Source organism: Cheilinus undulatus, linkage group 13, assembly GCF_018320785.1.
Source record: "Cheilinus undulatus linkage group 13, ASM1832078v1, whole genome shotgun sequence".
Classification (NCBI taxonomy): Eukaryota; Metazoa; Chordata; class Actinopteri; order Labriformes; family Labridae; genus Cheilinus; species Cheilinus undulatus.
In genome coordinates this window covers 2,675,682-2,692,113 of record NC_054877.1, presented here as the reverse complement: position 1 = coordinate 2,692,113, position 16,432 = coordinate 2,675,682, and the positions used below count along the sequence as shown (strand labels likewise).

At 42.3% G+C, this 16,432-nt stretch overlaps 1 protein-coding gene across 1 annotated transcript in view; it reads left to right on the top strand.

Annotated features, from left to right (window-relative positions):
- The window catches only part of map4l (microtubule associated protein 4 like), a 187,794-nt gene that overhangs the window by 76,453 nt on the left and 94,909 nt on the right, over positions 1-16,432 (top strand). The window contains exon 6 of the mRNA XM_041803364.1: positions 6,900-8,195. Within this exon, the coding sequence (XP_041659298.1) occupies positions 6,900-8,195 (1,296 nt within the window). The remainder of the gene's footprint in view (positions 1-6,899; positions 8,196-16,432) is intronic.

Here is a 16,432-nt window from a genome sequence, read left to right as displayed (position 1 = left end):
GTTAAGAGATTTTCTCAGCAAATCTTATACTTTGAATTTGTGCTGCCTTGTGCTAATGATACTCCACTTCCTGTTCAGATAAAAAACTGCTTTAATTTAGAGAAAACTAAAAACTTCTGACTGAACTAAAATTACAACGTTAGCTCAACCAAAAAAAGGAACTTGCTGCAAATACAAAAGCTAATGTACTGGAAAAATGCAGTCTTTGATATTATAATGTAAAATTTACCTTTGACCCCTGCACTGAGCTGCCTGCCTGGGAATTTTTTTTTTTCTAATGAAACTGAAGTGACACATTTAAGTGCAATGTTGCCCCTATTTTCCACCCATATGAGAGCAGGAAGATGGAGAGGAGTTTTCAGTTGAGCTTAAATACAGCAGAGCTACAAGGATGAAACAGCAGACAATCAATGTGATGAAAATAATGCATTAATTTTGGACCCTTACTCTATTACTATTAAAGCTGACAGCCTTGTGGGAGTCCTCCTGCAGTCCAGATAGGCTCTAATGAATAAAATAGACTATATGTTAAAGGAACAATTAGAGGATTTTATTCAATGCAAAAATATGAATACTGCACAGATCATTGAGGGCTGATTTTAAAAATGAACTGGCAGTTTAAAGGCTCATTAATGAATCCACATTTGCTATTTTAAAATCCTTCTAGTAATGACCAAAACCTTTTTCTGGACCTCTGCAGGACACTGACAGCACATTTCCTTACCTCTTCTCAAACCGCTCCTCTGTGCGAGGACCTGGATCATCTCTGGACACTTAAACTCCTGTCCATGCAGGTGCTAATGGCTTTCAGTGAGATGAAATCATTGTGCACAAAATTTTTGATTAACTCTCTCTCACTGCCCTTCTGCACAGGCAGCCAGCACTCCAACATTAATGTTTCCCTTGGCATTTTGCCTGACTCCAGATTAAGAGGTACTTCCATTAAATACCTTATCAAGTTAAATAATCACATTAAATATAGATGATAATGCCCCATGTCCAAGCTGTTTATAGCCAGGGAAGCATCCTGGCCAAAGGGGAGAAAATAGCAACTTCAATCAGTTTAGAAATACAGGAAGAGAGGGCAGGTTTAGAGGGGAATGAACCTTTACTGGATTCACAATGGCATCCTTTGATGCAATAATGAGGAAGAGGAGATGGGGGGAGAAAGGTGAGATGGCATGATGAGAAATCTAGGAGGGCTGTGTACAGTCTTATATGATCTCTCCCTATATCTGCTTGAATCAGTTTTTTCATCTTTCTGTCTCCTGAACTCTGGGCTGATGAGGCGCTCGTCAGAAATAATAGAGAAACGTTGCTTCAGAGAAAATACCCCGTTCCTAAATGATCGCTTCATCCCTGAACGAGAGAACAGAGCGGGAGCAGAAACATGAAAGAGTCATCTCTGTGCAGCTTGAGTGTCTTCTGTTTGCCTGCATGTGCATCGTTTGTTATTGTGGTGACGTTTTTAATGTAATGTGGATCATTTTAGGTTTCTGCATGTGTGACAGTGATTAATTCAGTACCATGATTTCAGATTCATGCATGCATTCATTTTCAAACCATGCATGATGGACTGCATGTGTTAAAGTCTTAACTCATGACTCATGATAAAGCTGGACTGCCTCCTCTGTGTTTTGTTTTGCTGTGTTAAGTTTGCTCCATTTATAAGACCATGTACAACCACTGGGCTCTGATGATGACGATGGTGCTAATGATGATGATGATGTTTAAGATGATTATGATGGTGTTTTAAATAGGTAGTTCAAGTTTAGAGGGAGAGAGAATCACATTTTTCCTATAAAAGATTACTTACAAAAAATTAAAATCTAAAGTTCCAGGACTGATAATTCCAAATGTCACATGTCAAAGCAGTTGATCTAAACTCCCAGTCCACAGTTTTAATGGAGATTAACAGTGAGGATTATAATCAGTGCCAGGCCTTTCTAAAGTCAGAAAATGTAGGAGCAGATTCACTCCGAGTTAAATTCAAGTCTATTTCACCACCCAGATAAAACCAAGCATGCATCAGAGTTTATTCTTTCTCCCTGCAAATATCTGTCCTGATATGAATTCATTATGCATACTCCTTTCTAGTCTTTGCTGAGTCTTTTTAAGTCTCTGTCAGATTAGGTGAGTACAGGACAAGCAGGATGAATTTATAAAAGCAGGCACCATCACATACAATGCTTGTAAAATTGAAATATTAACACAGTTGTGCCGAGAGGAGCCTGAAAGCTGTCAGACTTTGGTTACTGAGGCAAAAACATCAGTGGAGGGAAATCTGACTCAGTGATACTTGTTGTACTGTACTTTCAATCGTCAGTATAAACAGCAAATGCTGAAGAGAGAATAAGAGTCACGGCTTATTTCCAAATCGAATATTTCCAGGTGCTAACAGATGTTATGGTGTTACATAGATCACAGAAAATAAATGCAATGAAATGCTGACTGTTAAGAGCAATACCTTTGAGTCCTTTGCCCAAATGTTGGGGAAGATGGGGTCTTTAGGGAGCTCAAAGCTGCAGCTAATGTCAGCTAACACTAGCTCTCCTTCCACAGGATGCCAACATTAAGAGAAACGTCCAGATCAACCCAGATAGACCAGTACTAATACTGAGTTGTTGGTCCATAAATAATATCAACATCTTCATCACATTATAATGGTATTATTAGCAGTAGAACTTTAGTCAGTTGTGCTGCATCCTATACAGGTGCATCTCAACTAGAATATCATCAAAAAGTTGATTTATTTCAGTAATTCAGTGAAAAAAGTGAAGCTCAGATATTCCATTGGTTTATTAAACACAGACTGATATATTTAAAACATTCATTTCTTTTCATTTTGATTATTGTGGCTTACAGCTAATAAAACCACAAAATTCAGTGTCTCAGAAAATGAGAATATCGTGAAAAAGTTCAATATTGGAGACTCATGGTGTCACACCCTAATCAGCTGATGAACTCCAAACACCTGCAAAGGTTTCCTGAGCCTTTAAGTGGTCTCTCAGTCCGGGTCAGTAGGATCCACAATCATGGGGAAGACTGCAGGCTCGACACATGTCCAGAAGACAGTCATTGACACTCTCTACAAGGAGGGTAAGGTCAAAGGTCATTGCTAAAGAAGCCGGTTGTTCACAGAGTGCTGTATCCAAGCAGATTCATGTAAAGTTGAGTGGAAGGAAAAAGTGTGGTAGAGAAAGATGCACCAGCATAAGAGAGAACTACAGCTTTGAGAGGATTCTGAATGAAGCCCATGCAAGACTTTGGGGGAGCTTCACAAGGAGTGGACTGCAGGACATGGACTACAACTGTGGCATTCCTTGTGTTAAACCAGAGATACCATCAGAGGTGTCTTACCTGAGCTAAGGACAAAAAGGATGGGACTGCTGTGGTCTCAGTGGTCCAAAATCTCTTTTCAGGTGAAGGTAAATCTTGCATTTCATTTGTATAAATCAAGGTCTCAGAGTCTGGAGGAAGAGAGGCGAGGCACAGAATCCACGTTGCTTGAAGTCCAGTGTGAAGTTTCAACAGTCAGTGATGGTTTGGGGACCATGGCATCTGCTGGTGTTTTCTGAAGTCCACAGTCCATGCAGCCATCTACCAGGACATTTTAGAGACTGTCATGCTTCCTTCTGCTGACAAGCTTTATGGAGATGCTGATTTCATTCTCCAGCAGGACTTGGCACCTGCCCACACTGCCAAAGGTACCAAAATCTGGTTCAATGGCCATGGTGTTACTGTGCTTGATGGCCAGCAAACTGGCCTGACCTGATCCCCATAGAGCAGGGGTGTCCAAACTATGGTCTGGGGGGCAAATGTGGCCTGCGGTCTATTTTTTAATTGGCCTGCAGCAAATTCTAAACATTAGATGAAACTTGGCCCACATTTGAACATGAAGCTTGTGCCTGACTGTTGTTCTTCTTGGTTTCATCACAGAGCAGTGCTACCATGCTATTTCTGTAAACAAACATTTTGACAAGATGGATTTATTGATTTGAGTTTTTCGCAACTAAATGAAGACAACATTGTAAATGGAAAATATTTTGGCAACCAACATGACAACAATATTTTGGTGTATAATGCCCTGATGGATGATGAAGGCTTATAGCAGCACTGATGGTGTTTTAGGGCCAGAACCAGTAGTAGCCAGAGCCGACCAGGGCCCCCTGAAATCTGTCTGGCCTCCTTGAAATCCATAAAATGATTGGCTATTTGCCTTGTCAGCCATTAACTAGCCATTTAAGCAAGCCCAATCTTCAGGATGAGTCATATGAAAGTGGCCCCTCCATCCTTTTATGTTTTTATAAGCGGCCCTCAGTGGGAAAAGGTTTGGACACCCCTGCCGTAGAGGATCTATGAGGTACTGTGAAGAGGAAGATGAGACCAGACCTAACAACACAGGAGAGCTGAAGGCTACTATCAGAGCAACCTGGGCCTCAGCAGTGCCACAGACTGATCGCCTCCATGACACGCCCCTTTGCTGCAGTAATTCATGCAAAAGAAGCCAGTGTGTAATCAATAGAATATATGATTTTATTTTTTTTTACTGAATTGCTGAAATAAATCAACTTTCTTACAATATTCTTATTTATTGAGATGCACCTGTATCATCGATAGTTAGTGTCTTCAATCATGGGCTGAATTGACCCTTCACTGGGACACTGCCTCATCTCACTCAGACAACCAGACAGCACACTGACCAAGCTAACATGAGTGGTTCTCAGTTAGGTGGGTTTGAACTTCAGCCTGTCACTAGAGTTAACACTGATGAAAGAAAGAAACACTCAGACTGGGTTAAAAAAGCGGATATCAGAGCTAATATTAAGCCTGGTTCAGACTGGCTGTGTTTTTTGCTGCCCTTGTCTGCTCCTCCTCCTGCCAGTGAGGCTTTTATAGTAGACGCCAGGTTGCTGCATGTTGGCTGAATCTCCCTGCTGTAAAAACCCTGTCATTCTTCATACGTTTTACCTCAATAACCCCTCCTATTCAAAACAAAATAGAGAGTTTCCTCAAAGAAATGTTTAACCGGGTTTTTAACTTTGAAAAGCACAAACTAGAGATGCACTACTGTGTTTATCTTTTCTGTGAAATATTCTACCAGTGTGGAAGCAGAAAGCTTCACTAGAAGTAGAAGTTTATAAATGTGCATCAACAAGATAAATACAGCTCTCCATTTATCATTTTCCTGTCTATCGTGGTCCCTAACCACGCAGAAAAAAAAAAACAAGCCTTTGATTCTCTAAAGTGTTTGCACCTGAGCCACATGTACACTATATCGCCAAAAGTATTCACTCAGCTGCCTTGACTGGCATATGAACTTAAGTGACATCCCATTCTTAATCCATAGGGTTTAATATGACGTTGGTCCACCCTTTGCAGCTATAACAGCTTCAACTTTTCTGGGAAGGCTTTCCACAATGTTTAGGAGTGTGTTTATGGGAATTTTTGACCATTCTTCCAGAAGGGCATTTGTGAGCCCACACCATAATCCCCCCTCCATCAAACTTTACACTTGGCACAATGCAGTCAGACAAGTACCGTTCTCCTGGCAACCACCAAACCAAGACTCGTCCATCAGATTGCCAAAAGAAGAAGCGTGATTTGTCACTCCAGAGAACGCATCTCCACTGCTCTAGAGTCCAGTGGCGGCGTGCTTTATACCACTGCATCTGACGCTTTGCATTGCTCTTGGTGATGTATGCCTTGGATGCAGCTGCTCGGCCATGGAAACCCATTCATGAAGCTCTCTACCACTGTTCTTGAGCTAATCTGAAGGCCACATGAAGTTTGGAGGTCTGTAGCCATTGACTCTGCAGAAAGTTGGCGACCTCTGCGCACTATGCGCCTCAGCATCCATCATTTTACATGGCCTACCATGTGGTGGCTGAGTTTCTGTTGTTCACAATCACTTCCTCTTTGTTATAATACCACTGACAGTTGACTGTGGAATATTTAGGAGTGAGGAAATTTCACCACTGGACTTGTTGCACAGGTGGCATCCCATCACAGTACCACGCTGGAACTCACTGAGCTCCTGAGAGCGAGCCATTCTTTCACAAATGTTTGTAGAAACAGTCTGCATGCCTAGGTGCTTGATTTTATACACCTGTGACCATGGAAGTGATTGGAACACATGATTTACATTATTTGGATGGGTGAGTGAATACTTCTGGCAATATAGTGTAGCTCAATTTTTTGTTCAACTTAAATGGTTGGCACAGCTGTGAACAGCATGGAATTTTAGCATTTTGATAGAGCCTCTCTATGCAGAAATCCCTTCCTGCCCCCCATCGGGAGTTCTTTGCTGTGACATGACTTTATTTCAAACAGCCCAGAGCCACTGTCTGGTGGAAGGCCTACATTTTAACCAGATGCGAGGGAAATGATGGAAAATATGGTTTTATCTTGAGATAATAGTCACAATTAATCATTGAACCTTCCCTCTGCTTTATGTGTAGATGTGCAAACAAGTCAGGGAACTGGATTTGATGTTGAGCACAGCCTTCAGGTGTTGAGGAAGGCCTCATCTTGAGTACCCCAATCCCAGTTGTTATTACTGTCTTTGTCCTTTTTAATGATCCTTAAATTCGATTGCAAATATGTAAAGAATGTCACCAAAAATGTGTCTGACTGTCAGACGACACGCCTGACTATCATAAAATCTGAACAACTGATGCTCTAGTAGAGTAGTTGGACAGTCATTGGGCTCCTCTCCTTAAAAAATTCCCCTTGCCGCTGTTATCACACATACTTTTTCCGGTTAAGAGTGAAAATTTGAGGCTTTAAGTCTGACAAACACCTATGGTAACCTGAATCTGATGGCTTTTTGGCAGGTGACTCTCTGACACAGTATGTGATTGGTTCCTCCTCTTATAAAGCCCTTCCCCCCTCGGCAGCTCCCGTCCTTTCTCCCAGTGGCTCAATGGACGACAGCAGTCCCTCCTCCTCTACCTCTGAACCCCTCAGCCCTGAGAGGGTTGGGCCAGGGGGCGAGGCCGGCAAGCAGCAGCAGAGACGGAAGAAGAAGAAGAGGAAGAGCCACAGTGAGGTCCATGCCTTCTCAGAGAATAATGTCGACCAGTCAGATAAGCTTGGGATGCAGGATAAGAGCCGACAGGAGGAGGACGAGGACGAGGACGAAAACTGGGAGTGGGAGATCAGAGAGAGTGGAGGAGGGGGTAGAGTGAAAGGCAAGAAGACTAAGAGTCGGGCTAGACTTCCAGAAGAGTGGGGGGCTCCTCAACAGCCCACCTCCCCAACCCTGGCTTCAGTCGCCCCTGACTGGGCTGCACCTGCCGACTCTGACTCCAAAACCTCAAACCTGAGCCCCAGCCCTGTTTTGCCCTCTGCCCAATCACAAATACCCACAAGTTTCACCAACCGCTCCCCAGCTAGCCTTGGATCTGATTCGTCACCGCGCTCCTATGAACCCATGTGTGTAGATGATTTCCCCGCACCAGCTAAAGATGGTCCAAAAGCAAACGAAGAGAAGGTTCTGCCCAGTAAACCTGAACCCGACCGTAGCGCGGCTGCTACTGCTGCAGCTAAGAGTAGTTTGGCTGGAGATGCTAGCAGTAGTCTCGCGTTAATTACAGGAGACAACCTGAGCCCTGTCTCTCAGACCTTCTCTTTCCTGGATTCAGTTCTCCAGACTCCTCCAGGCTCCACTCCCGACTCACAGACCAACACTCCAATCACCAACACCCCGTCCCTCGCCACTGCTCCCTTGACAAAGACCACCCCGACAGAAACCACACCCCCTTCCAAGAGCACTCCAGACCACCCTCCCACTTCTGCTTTGCCCACCCACCCCTCACCCTTAGCTGCTGCAGACATCCCCCCTCCAAAAATGGCAGTTGGGTCAGTTCTCAACGTTGATGCCAAACCTTTCGTCCCCTCAGCCGCCCTTATGTCCTCCATGGCTGCAGCTGCTCCAGGTGTGAGTACAGCAGCAGCCTCCATGGGAAACATAACCGCCACCGCCACCGCCGCGCCCCTTAGCTCCTCAGCTCCACCCTGTAAGAATGAAGCCCCCACACCACCCAAGGACACCCCCATCCAAAGTGTAGCTGCACCAATTAGCTCGACGACACCCGCTCCCCCTCCCTCCATCACCCCAGCAGCCCCTCCCTCTCTCCCTGCACACTCAGAGCACCAGGAGTCCTCGTCGCCACAGCTCCCCCCACTGGAAGGTTGGTGAACTACAAGGAAGATTATTAATAACACGGGCCTTATTAAGTATAATGATTGTAGGCTAGGAAAGTAGGAAGTAGCTTCTATTTGTCTTCCTGTGTGCATGGCTCTTTGTCTGCAGACTGAGCACTAGGCCTGCTTGGTGCTTGATCCTGTATTCTTATGTATTTGTGATAACCAAGGCCCGACGGATTAATGCAGCTTTAAATGTATGCACTTTTACGTGAGTGTTAGTCATTTACATACCCATGTGTTAGATATATCAGTGAATAAGTTTACGGGACTAACTGTGCTGGTCGGGCCCTATTTTAACAAGACTGCAAGGGTAAAGTGATAACTTGTCTGCTTTGATTTCCCTCTGCCTGCTTCTCTGTGTCCGTTATCATCATAACAGTTTAATGACATGACCTGCTGATAATGCACTGTCTCTGCTTGCTTCACTGTCTACTGTTTGTCTAAATGTCTGTTGCTGTGCAACCTCCTAACATCTCCTCTGTCAATAGAAAAACACAAACACAACCTGGGTCCTTGCATAGCAAAGCCTGTTAGTTAATGCTGCAGATGTGGCAGAGAAATGAAAATTAACAAGCTGCTCAAGAGACCAGATGTTGAACCTGTTAACTAATAAATTAGACATAGTTAAGCTCTGCTGCAGCATTGCTGCTTCGGCACAACCATCTCTCTTTATTTCTACCATGTAAATGAGCTGGATCTTAGCTTTTAAAACATCAGTGTGTTAGTATATGAGTGATGGATTTGTTCATAGGCAGACTGAGTGAAGCTTTTATGTTTCAGCCCAAAGTCAACAAGCTCCTCTTTGTTTTGTTGTTTGATTTTTGTTCCTTTATCAGAGAGAGATAGGACAGTGGATAGATCTGGACTTATGGATGATTTGAACCCAGGCCACCCACATAGAGGGGGTGCAACCTAACCACAAGGTCACCATCTCTGCCCCAGAGCTCTCCTTTCAGACTCCTGTGTCATGAGTGTGAAAATCTTATTATAATCTTATTATAAATTGTGATTTTTAAATTGTTTAATTTGAAAACCACTTGAGTAGCATTTAATCCCGATCTCAATCCCTGTGTCGAGCTTCATCTTGGTTTCTTTTGTAGATTAAGATACATCTCTTGTTACTGGGCTCCTTCACATTAGAAAAAAAGAAAATAACCAGTGATTTGCAAAACATCAATCATATTGGATGGATTCAGTAATTTTACAAAGTTGTCTTCAGTGAAAGAATAAAGACAAACACCCATTGGGTGTACAGATATATCCCCAAATCTCTAAAAACGTTAGAGACTAACTGAGATCATCACCTTATAATAACATTATCATCAGTGTAGCTTTAATAAGTGACACAACAGCTGCTGAACATTACCAGAATATCATATCAGTATCACTATTATTGTTCTTTATGCATATGGGTTAAACTGACCCTCCTCTCCCCCCTTGCCTTTACTTTCATCTCTATTTGGTCTATAAAGAGATTTTTCTTTTGACACAGAAAAGCTCAAAAGCTCCTGTAAGAAGTTTGAGCTCTGAAAGCATGGCCTACTATAGTAAATGCAACATCAGCAAAAAAGAGTGACTGTTTCCATCAGTGTTGGGTCAGGTTGCACCATGCAGAAACTGATGTCAGTGTGGCATAATCTCTGGTTATGTATTTTGTGTTTTGCTGCCACGTTTTTGACATAGGTGTAAAATATTTTTCTTCAAAGCCTTTAAGCTGTAAACACAATTTTATTTTATATTTTGCTTCTCATTTTAAAATTTGAAATAACATTTTTTTTGGCAAAAATAAGAGCTTCATGCAGGAAGATGCTGAGTTATTGTTTATAGTTAATTCATAACTCTCTGTCCTCCTTTTTCATAACTGAATTATCACCATGAAATGTTGCCTCAAATGTGCCCGGAGCTGAGTGTGTGGACGCTCAGTAGCAGCATACGGGAGGAACCACAGAAGGGCTAATTTGACTCTCGTCTTACTCTGATTCATGAAACGGGACAAACTTTCAGACCCCCCTGGGCTTTCCTAGGCTCTCCCTCTGGCTGACTACTCCATACAGCATCTCAGCCATTTGTTCAGTTTTTCAGATGATCTGAGTTTGTCGACAGCATCAGAAAAAGATAGATTTAATAGCTGGTTTATATCAAAGGTCAAAGTTGATGGCACTTTACTTATGCTTAAAGTAAACTAGACTAAACTTCATGTGGTTATTTGGTGGATAACACTTGATATCGTCACTAGCTGCGCCCTCTGCTCTACTGTACCTAATAATGTGGACGCTGAACGTGTAAGCTCAGTAGTCCTTTATCTCTTCTGAAATTCTGTGTGATCATGAACCTGCAATGCAACGATCCAGTTTAGACTCTATAATGTACACAAAAGTTGGCACGCTTCCTGGCAACAGTAGAGTAACTGACTGCTAGTTAACAAGGGAACCAGTTCTAGTTAACATTCACTGACATGGACATGCTAACAACTCATGAATCACTAACTGCTTTTTAACCAGGGAACAAATCAGTAACGTAGTTCAGTAAACCTTCACTAAAATGGCAGATGGAATATATTTAGAGCACTCTGCTTTATATTAGAGGACAGATAAGTATTAAAAAGGTAAGAATTTAGGATTCTGTTTTGAGTAACTATCCAGTTAACCCAACATTCCCAGATGACTGTTTCATTTATACACTGCATGGAAGTTTTTTCCATTCAACTGGGAAACCTACCACACAGATCCTGTTCCCATACATCATTGGTCAATCAGAGCAATAAGAAAAAAAGAGCTTGTCAGGCATGCTGCTCCACTGTCGTAGTTTATGAGCGGTGGACATTGTTGGTGGATAAAACTCATGCCAAGAAGGAGTGCAAAAACCTCTTCAGAGAAACTTTGACTGTTTGCTTTTGTCTTAGGTCGACCTGGTAGTCCAGGGGACTCGGTTTGGTCTGGAACTCAAACTGCAACATTGTTGCACTCTCCAGGTTGGGTTCACATTCACATTACCCAAAGCCGAATGGGCCAAACCAGGCGTCTGTGGCGCTGTCATCCCAAACAAGGAGCAGTGAAAAAGAAAAGGAGGCGTGGAAGAAGATGAAACTGGAAATCCATCTTCTTCTGCCACTCTTCTTTTCCACATAAACCATGAAAAAACACAAAATCTATGCTGTCTTAGGGTTTCTGCTTTTATACGTGGGTATCATGAGCAGCCAGCGAGGCAGTGAGCTGTCCAGTATGCCGTTCTTTACATGAGACGAATAAATCAGCACCAAAGAAACAGGTGAGAGACACAGATGTGTTGCTATGGCTACACAGACGCTGAGTGAGGTACCAACATATATTTGAGTGTATTAAATCTCATATAAATCAATAAATTAATGCACTTCATGCCACTTTCTGCCTTTAGTTCACAAGTTGGTCCGTTTTTGCTTTCACACCTCAAACGAACAGCTCCAGGGTTTGTTTGGAAGCAAACTAAGACCCCCTGTTTTAAGCTGACCAGAGTTCGCTTGTTTGGTCCGCACCAGAGTCCATATGAGTCCCCACTATTCCAAATGAACCGGACTATGTAGGAAAATGGACCAGAGTTGGTTTAACTCAGACCAAACAGCTGCAGCAGTAACGCATCAACAGTCAAACTCAGCCACTGCTGGGCCGGGTGCTTTATACCAGAGCCGAGGGCCCACTCAGGGCTCGCCTCCTGCCTCACTGGGTAGGTGAGAAAAGGATGGGAGCAGTGGTATTTATCACCAGCAGCCTAGCCCCCCTGTTTGTTCTACAGCTCAAACTAAAGATGGCGCTAAATTTATTTTTCTGTGCTCTCAAACAGAGCTGCTACTCTGAGCCGAGACGGACAAAACAGAAAAGACTCTCCAGCTGCAGCCAGCGGGGTCAGGGATAGAGCAGTTAAAACAATGACCACCTCATCTATCAGCTGATATCTATTAGATCATCAAGGAACCAGGACATTTAGGATGTCTATGTCCACCTGTTAACTATCAATTAAGTTCAATCTGTCTAAATTAGCACGAGGTGAGTGAATTATTAGTTCCCTGGTTAAGCTGTCAGTGTGAAACCTGTGCAGGTTTTAGTGTTGATGACAGGAAGTCAGTGCCTCATTTGTTCCCTGCTTAACTAGAAAAGCAGCTGCCCATTCATCACGTAACAACCGTACCAATTTTGTGTACCTTATTGAAAAGCTTTACCAAATAATCTGTTTTAGTTCTGGTTGAAAATTAAATCCCAAGCTTGTTGAGCCTGTCCTCCTACATTAAAGAGAAACACCACTTTGAATATCAGGATTTCCCCCAGTTTTAACAGAAGAATATGAGAGCGACAGATTGTGCTGGTCTGAAAGTGTCGTTGAGCACCCCTGTGTCTCTGCTAAAACTCTAAGTACGGCCCTGTTGGCCTGTCTGACCTCCTGTACACTGGGGTAAACCCTGAGATCAGCTCAGCTTCTTCCTCCAGATGATTTTTAGTCTCTATCCTGGGTGCTCTCTGTCTCGCTGCATCCTCCAGTCTGCTGAATGACGCTTTCTTTTACACTGTGTGTCTCTTTGCCTCTCCTCAGCCCTTTTTTAATGCTAAAACCTGACTTTATATCAGACACTGTGTAGTAAACTGTGCGATCAATGCTATCAGTGATCAATACATCAGATTTCACCCAGACCACATTCCTATGGTGCCCAGTGAAACCATTCTCAGGGCGGGAGGCTTAAACGTTGTCATGTCAGACCGTTATACTTCAGACTGAAGATTCTGACCTCCTCTTGAATGTCGTACTACTTACTGATTTAAAAGGAACAACAAAAACAAACAAAACGAAGAATCCAGACACATCGGACCACATCATGTTAAAAAAAACAGATTTATGACCTCATGTGCTACCATTAACTCAAAGCTAATGTTAGTATTAAAGCCTTCCTAGTAAACATTAACAAACCCCAGACATGAGAGAAGAAGCGTGTGTTACTGAAAGACATTGATATTCATTTTAACATATCAATGAAAGCCTTAGGTTAAACCTACTGGATGCATTTTTGTTAACATCATAGCATTAATCGTGCATGTCTGCATTAAAGACTTTCTGTTATTTCCATTTCCCATCTAAAGATGAGCTGATGAAACAGGATTGAACAAGATTAGAAACTGAATTTAGGTTTACATGCACAGCAGTGTGATTAGGAGCGTTGTTCTGTAGCACTGATTGATTGATTGTACTTTCTTTATGTATCATGCACAAAGACTACGCTCCAGAAATGCTGGTGCAGTGTAAAACAGTCAGTTCATTACAAGCAGATACAAAGACGCATGATCTTACCAGCTCAGTCAGAAACAACACATGCTGTCTTTTCTCCTGGGCTTTGCAGCTAAAACCTGCAATAAAAAAGTTCCTTTTATGAAACAAAACTCAAGTTTTTCACAGTCATCCAACCCGGCATTAATTTGCGTCATTTTCCTTAAAAGTAAATCCCTTAAATCACAGGTGTCAAACTCAAGGCCCGGGGGCCAAATCCGGCCCGTGGAGCAGTTAAATCCGGCCCACAGGATGGTCTGATATTTCTGTTCTAACTGGCCCATCAGTCTGAGGTCTGCAGATGTCCTCAATTTAAAAATGTGAACGTATCCTGATGATTTAAGAAATCCTTGTTAAGTCATCAAATCTGAAAAAGAGTAAAAATATTTAGAGAAGAAGTCAGGAATGTGGGAAAAGAAATTCATTTGTGTTTTCATTTCACATTTTCAATTTTTCCTCTCACAGTCAGGACTCAAACTTAGGATTTTGACTTTTTATTTCGTACTTTGGCCTGGTTAGTTAAAGTGCTAATATTATTGCACAACTTTGACTTCATAATCCCATAGTTTGACCTCTTAGATTCATAATTTAAAATTTTGAATCATATTTTGACTATTTTGACTATTTTGACCTTTTAAACTCATGATTTTGACTTTCTTTCTAATATTTTGCCATCAAAAAAACATCATATTTCTATTTCAATTTCATGTTTTGACCTTTTTGAACTAATAAATTGACTTTTCTCAGATTGTGAGCCTTCAAACTTTTCTTTTTAACTTTTTAACTCATTGAGTGCCAGCCCTTTTATAAAATGGAAAGTGGCTTGTGCCACCGTTTTTGACCATTTTGAGTCATCTTTCAAGACCCACAAAATATTTTGTACTATGACTCTGAAAACACCAAATAGCTCAAATGAAAGAAGAATCTCTCTATTTCATCGTGGAAAAAAACGTGTGTTTGTAGCTTGTTCCGTTCTTGATTTATCTGAAGTTGAATAGAGGCTAGTTTCTCTCTTTTTTTCTAGAAAGCTGAGAAAAATGCATTTTTGTGAAAGAGAGTCTGTCAGGCAAAACAGTGATTTGAATGTCAGAATTTTGCCTTCAATGACATAAAAGACATCTGAAAATTGTATTACAAATGTTATTTTATAGTAAAATAAATAACAATGCTTCCAGTCACCATCATGCCATTCACACTCTGGAACTGGACGGCCTCCACGGGACCCCCCTACACGCCCACGTCCTCTCCTGCTTGTCGCTGGCGAGAGGCGGCTTATTTCTCCGACACACTGGGGGGAACCTCGCGGCATTCTTTAGCCTCTTGACCGCATGGACAGATGAATTAAAGCGGCGATCCCTGGATTTGCTGTTGTTAAGTTCAGTGTCAGTTTCAGTGAGTGAGCAATTTCTCAGGCTAAAGTTTAAAGGTTCTTCCAGCGTCTAAGTTAGAACTTTTAGCTTAGATTACCTCCGTAACGATCGCTCTGCTCTTTGACCCCAGGGTCTCCACCTCTGACGTTTGATCTACCGTCACTTCCGACTGGACTGTTCCGACTACGTATCCCAGAAGCCCCAAAATTACTCACAGGGAGCGTGAGAGCGCCTCCTTGTGCCAGCCACCAAAAAAAAACCACTTTGACATATATATACGTCTATGGCACTCAGTGAGTTAAATGTCAAAATCATTTCTCATCAGTTTTTTTATATTTTATTCCTGGTGAAATGAGGTTGACTGTTTCTGGTTTAAGGTGACCCCGTTAGGCCCTCAGGTTAGACCTGAATCCAGAATCCGGCCCCTGCTGTGATTGAGTCTGACCTAAATTAGACAGTTAAACAGAAAGAGAACCTCATTCAGGTTCCACAGTCACTTAACAAACAGACTCAGCGTCTATGAATAAAGGCAGAGCTCCTGAGTGGATCTGCTAACATGATGATCTTCTAGTGGGATTACACTCAACATAGAAACTGCCCTTCAGCTGGTCAGCTGTTTAAATAATTATTAGACTTTTCTAAACATGAAAGCATCATTTGATCAGCTGATGGCTGAAATGAAGAGACAGGAACATTAAATCAACAGTGAAGCCTGACAGAGCTAGCAGGTTCATCTAATGACAGTGAAACTACACGACTTCTTGATGTACGTACCGTGTAACACGTAGACGTCCGCCATGATGGAAACTTTTGAGCCTCCCACCCTGAGTGTGATGTCACAGGAGCATGATCCACGCTGGTAATACTAAAACCTCTAAACTGTCCTGTAACCTTCAGAAATCTCATGTTTTTGAGCACATTCATGGTTTCAGTTTCCTTTAATAAGCTCTAACATAGAAATGATGAGGGCTGCTGTTATATCATTGTGTTGACTGCTGCAGGGCTCTTCTGTATGGCTGAACATATCCTTTCTTCTCTCCCCCTTCCTTTCCTCTCTCTCTCATAACGGCTTCATGTCACCTCCACCGACAGGTAAGACACCTTTTCCTTTTTGTAAACACATGTTCTCATGGATATCACTCTGCAGACTTCAGAGGGATTCTGTGGTCAATACTTGATGCATTTCTTACTTTTCCTGAAGGCTTTTAAACATATGAAAGTAAAGCCATGATGATTGAGAAAAGGTGGAATTATTCTCAGTTGAAGCACAAATAACCACCTTTTTATGTCTTTTATATTGGAGTATGTGGTTGCAGTTTTAATTTAGTGAATGCTGAATCCAGCTGGGTCGCAGGACTTTTCTCTGGACTGGTTAAGGAGGTTCTTGTGTTGTGAACGTCGTTCTTGCAGCTACTCACGGCCCCATGCTTCCTGTTAGCTCATGCATGACTGTGAGACGGCACTAGATGGCAGCATGTAGCTGCTGAACGATGAGAAGGGTTGGACATTCATCATCGGTCCTTCAGTGAACGTGGAATAAGAGCCTGCAGTTGTTGATCGTGTGA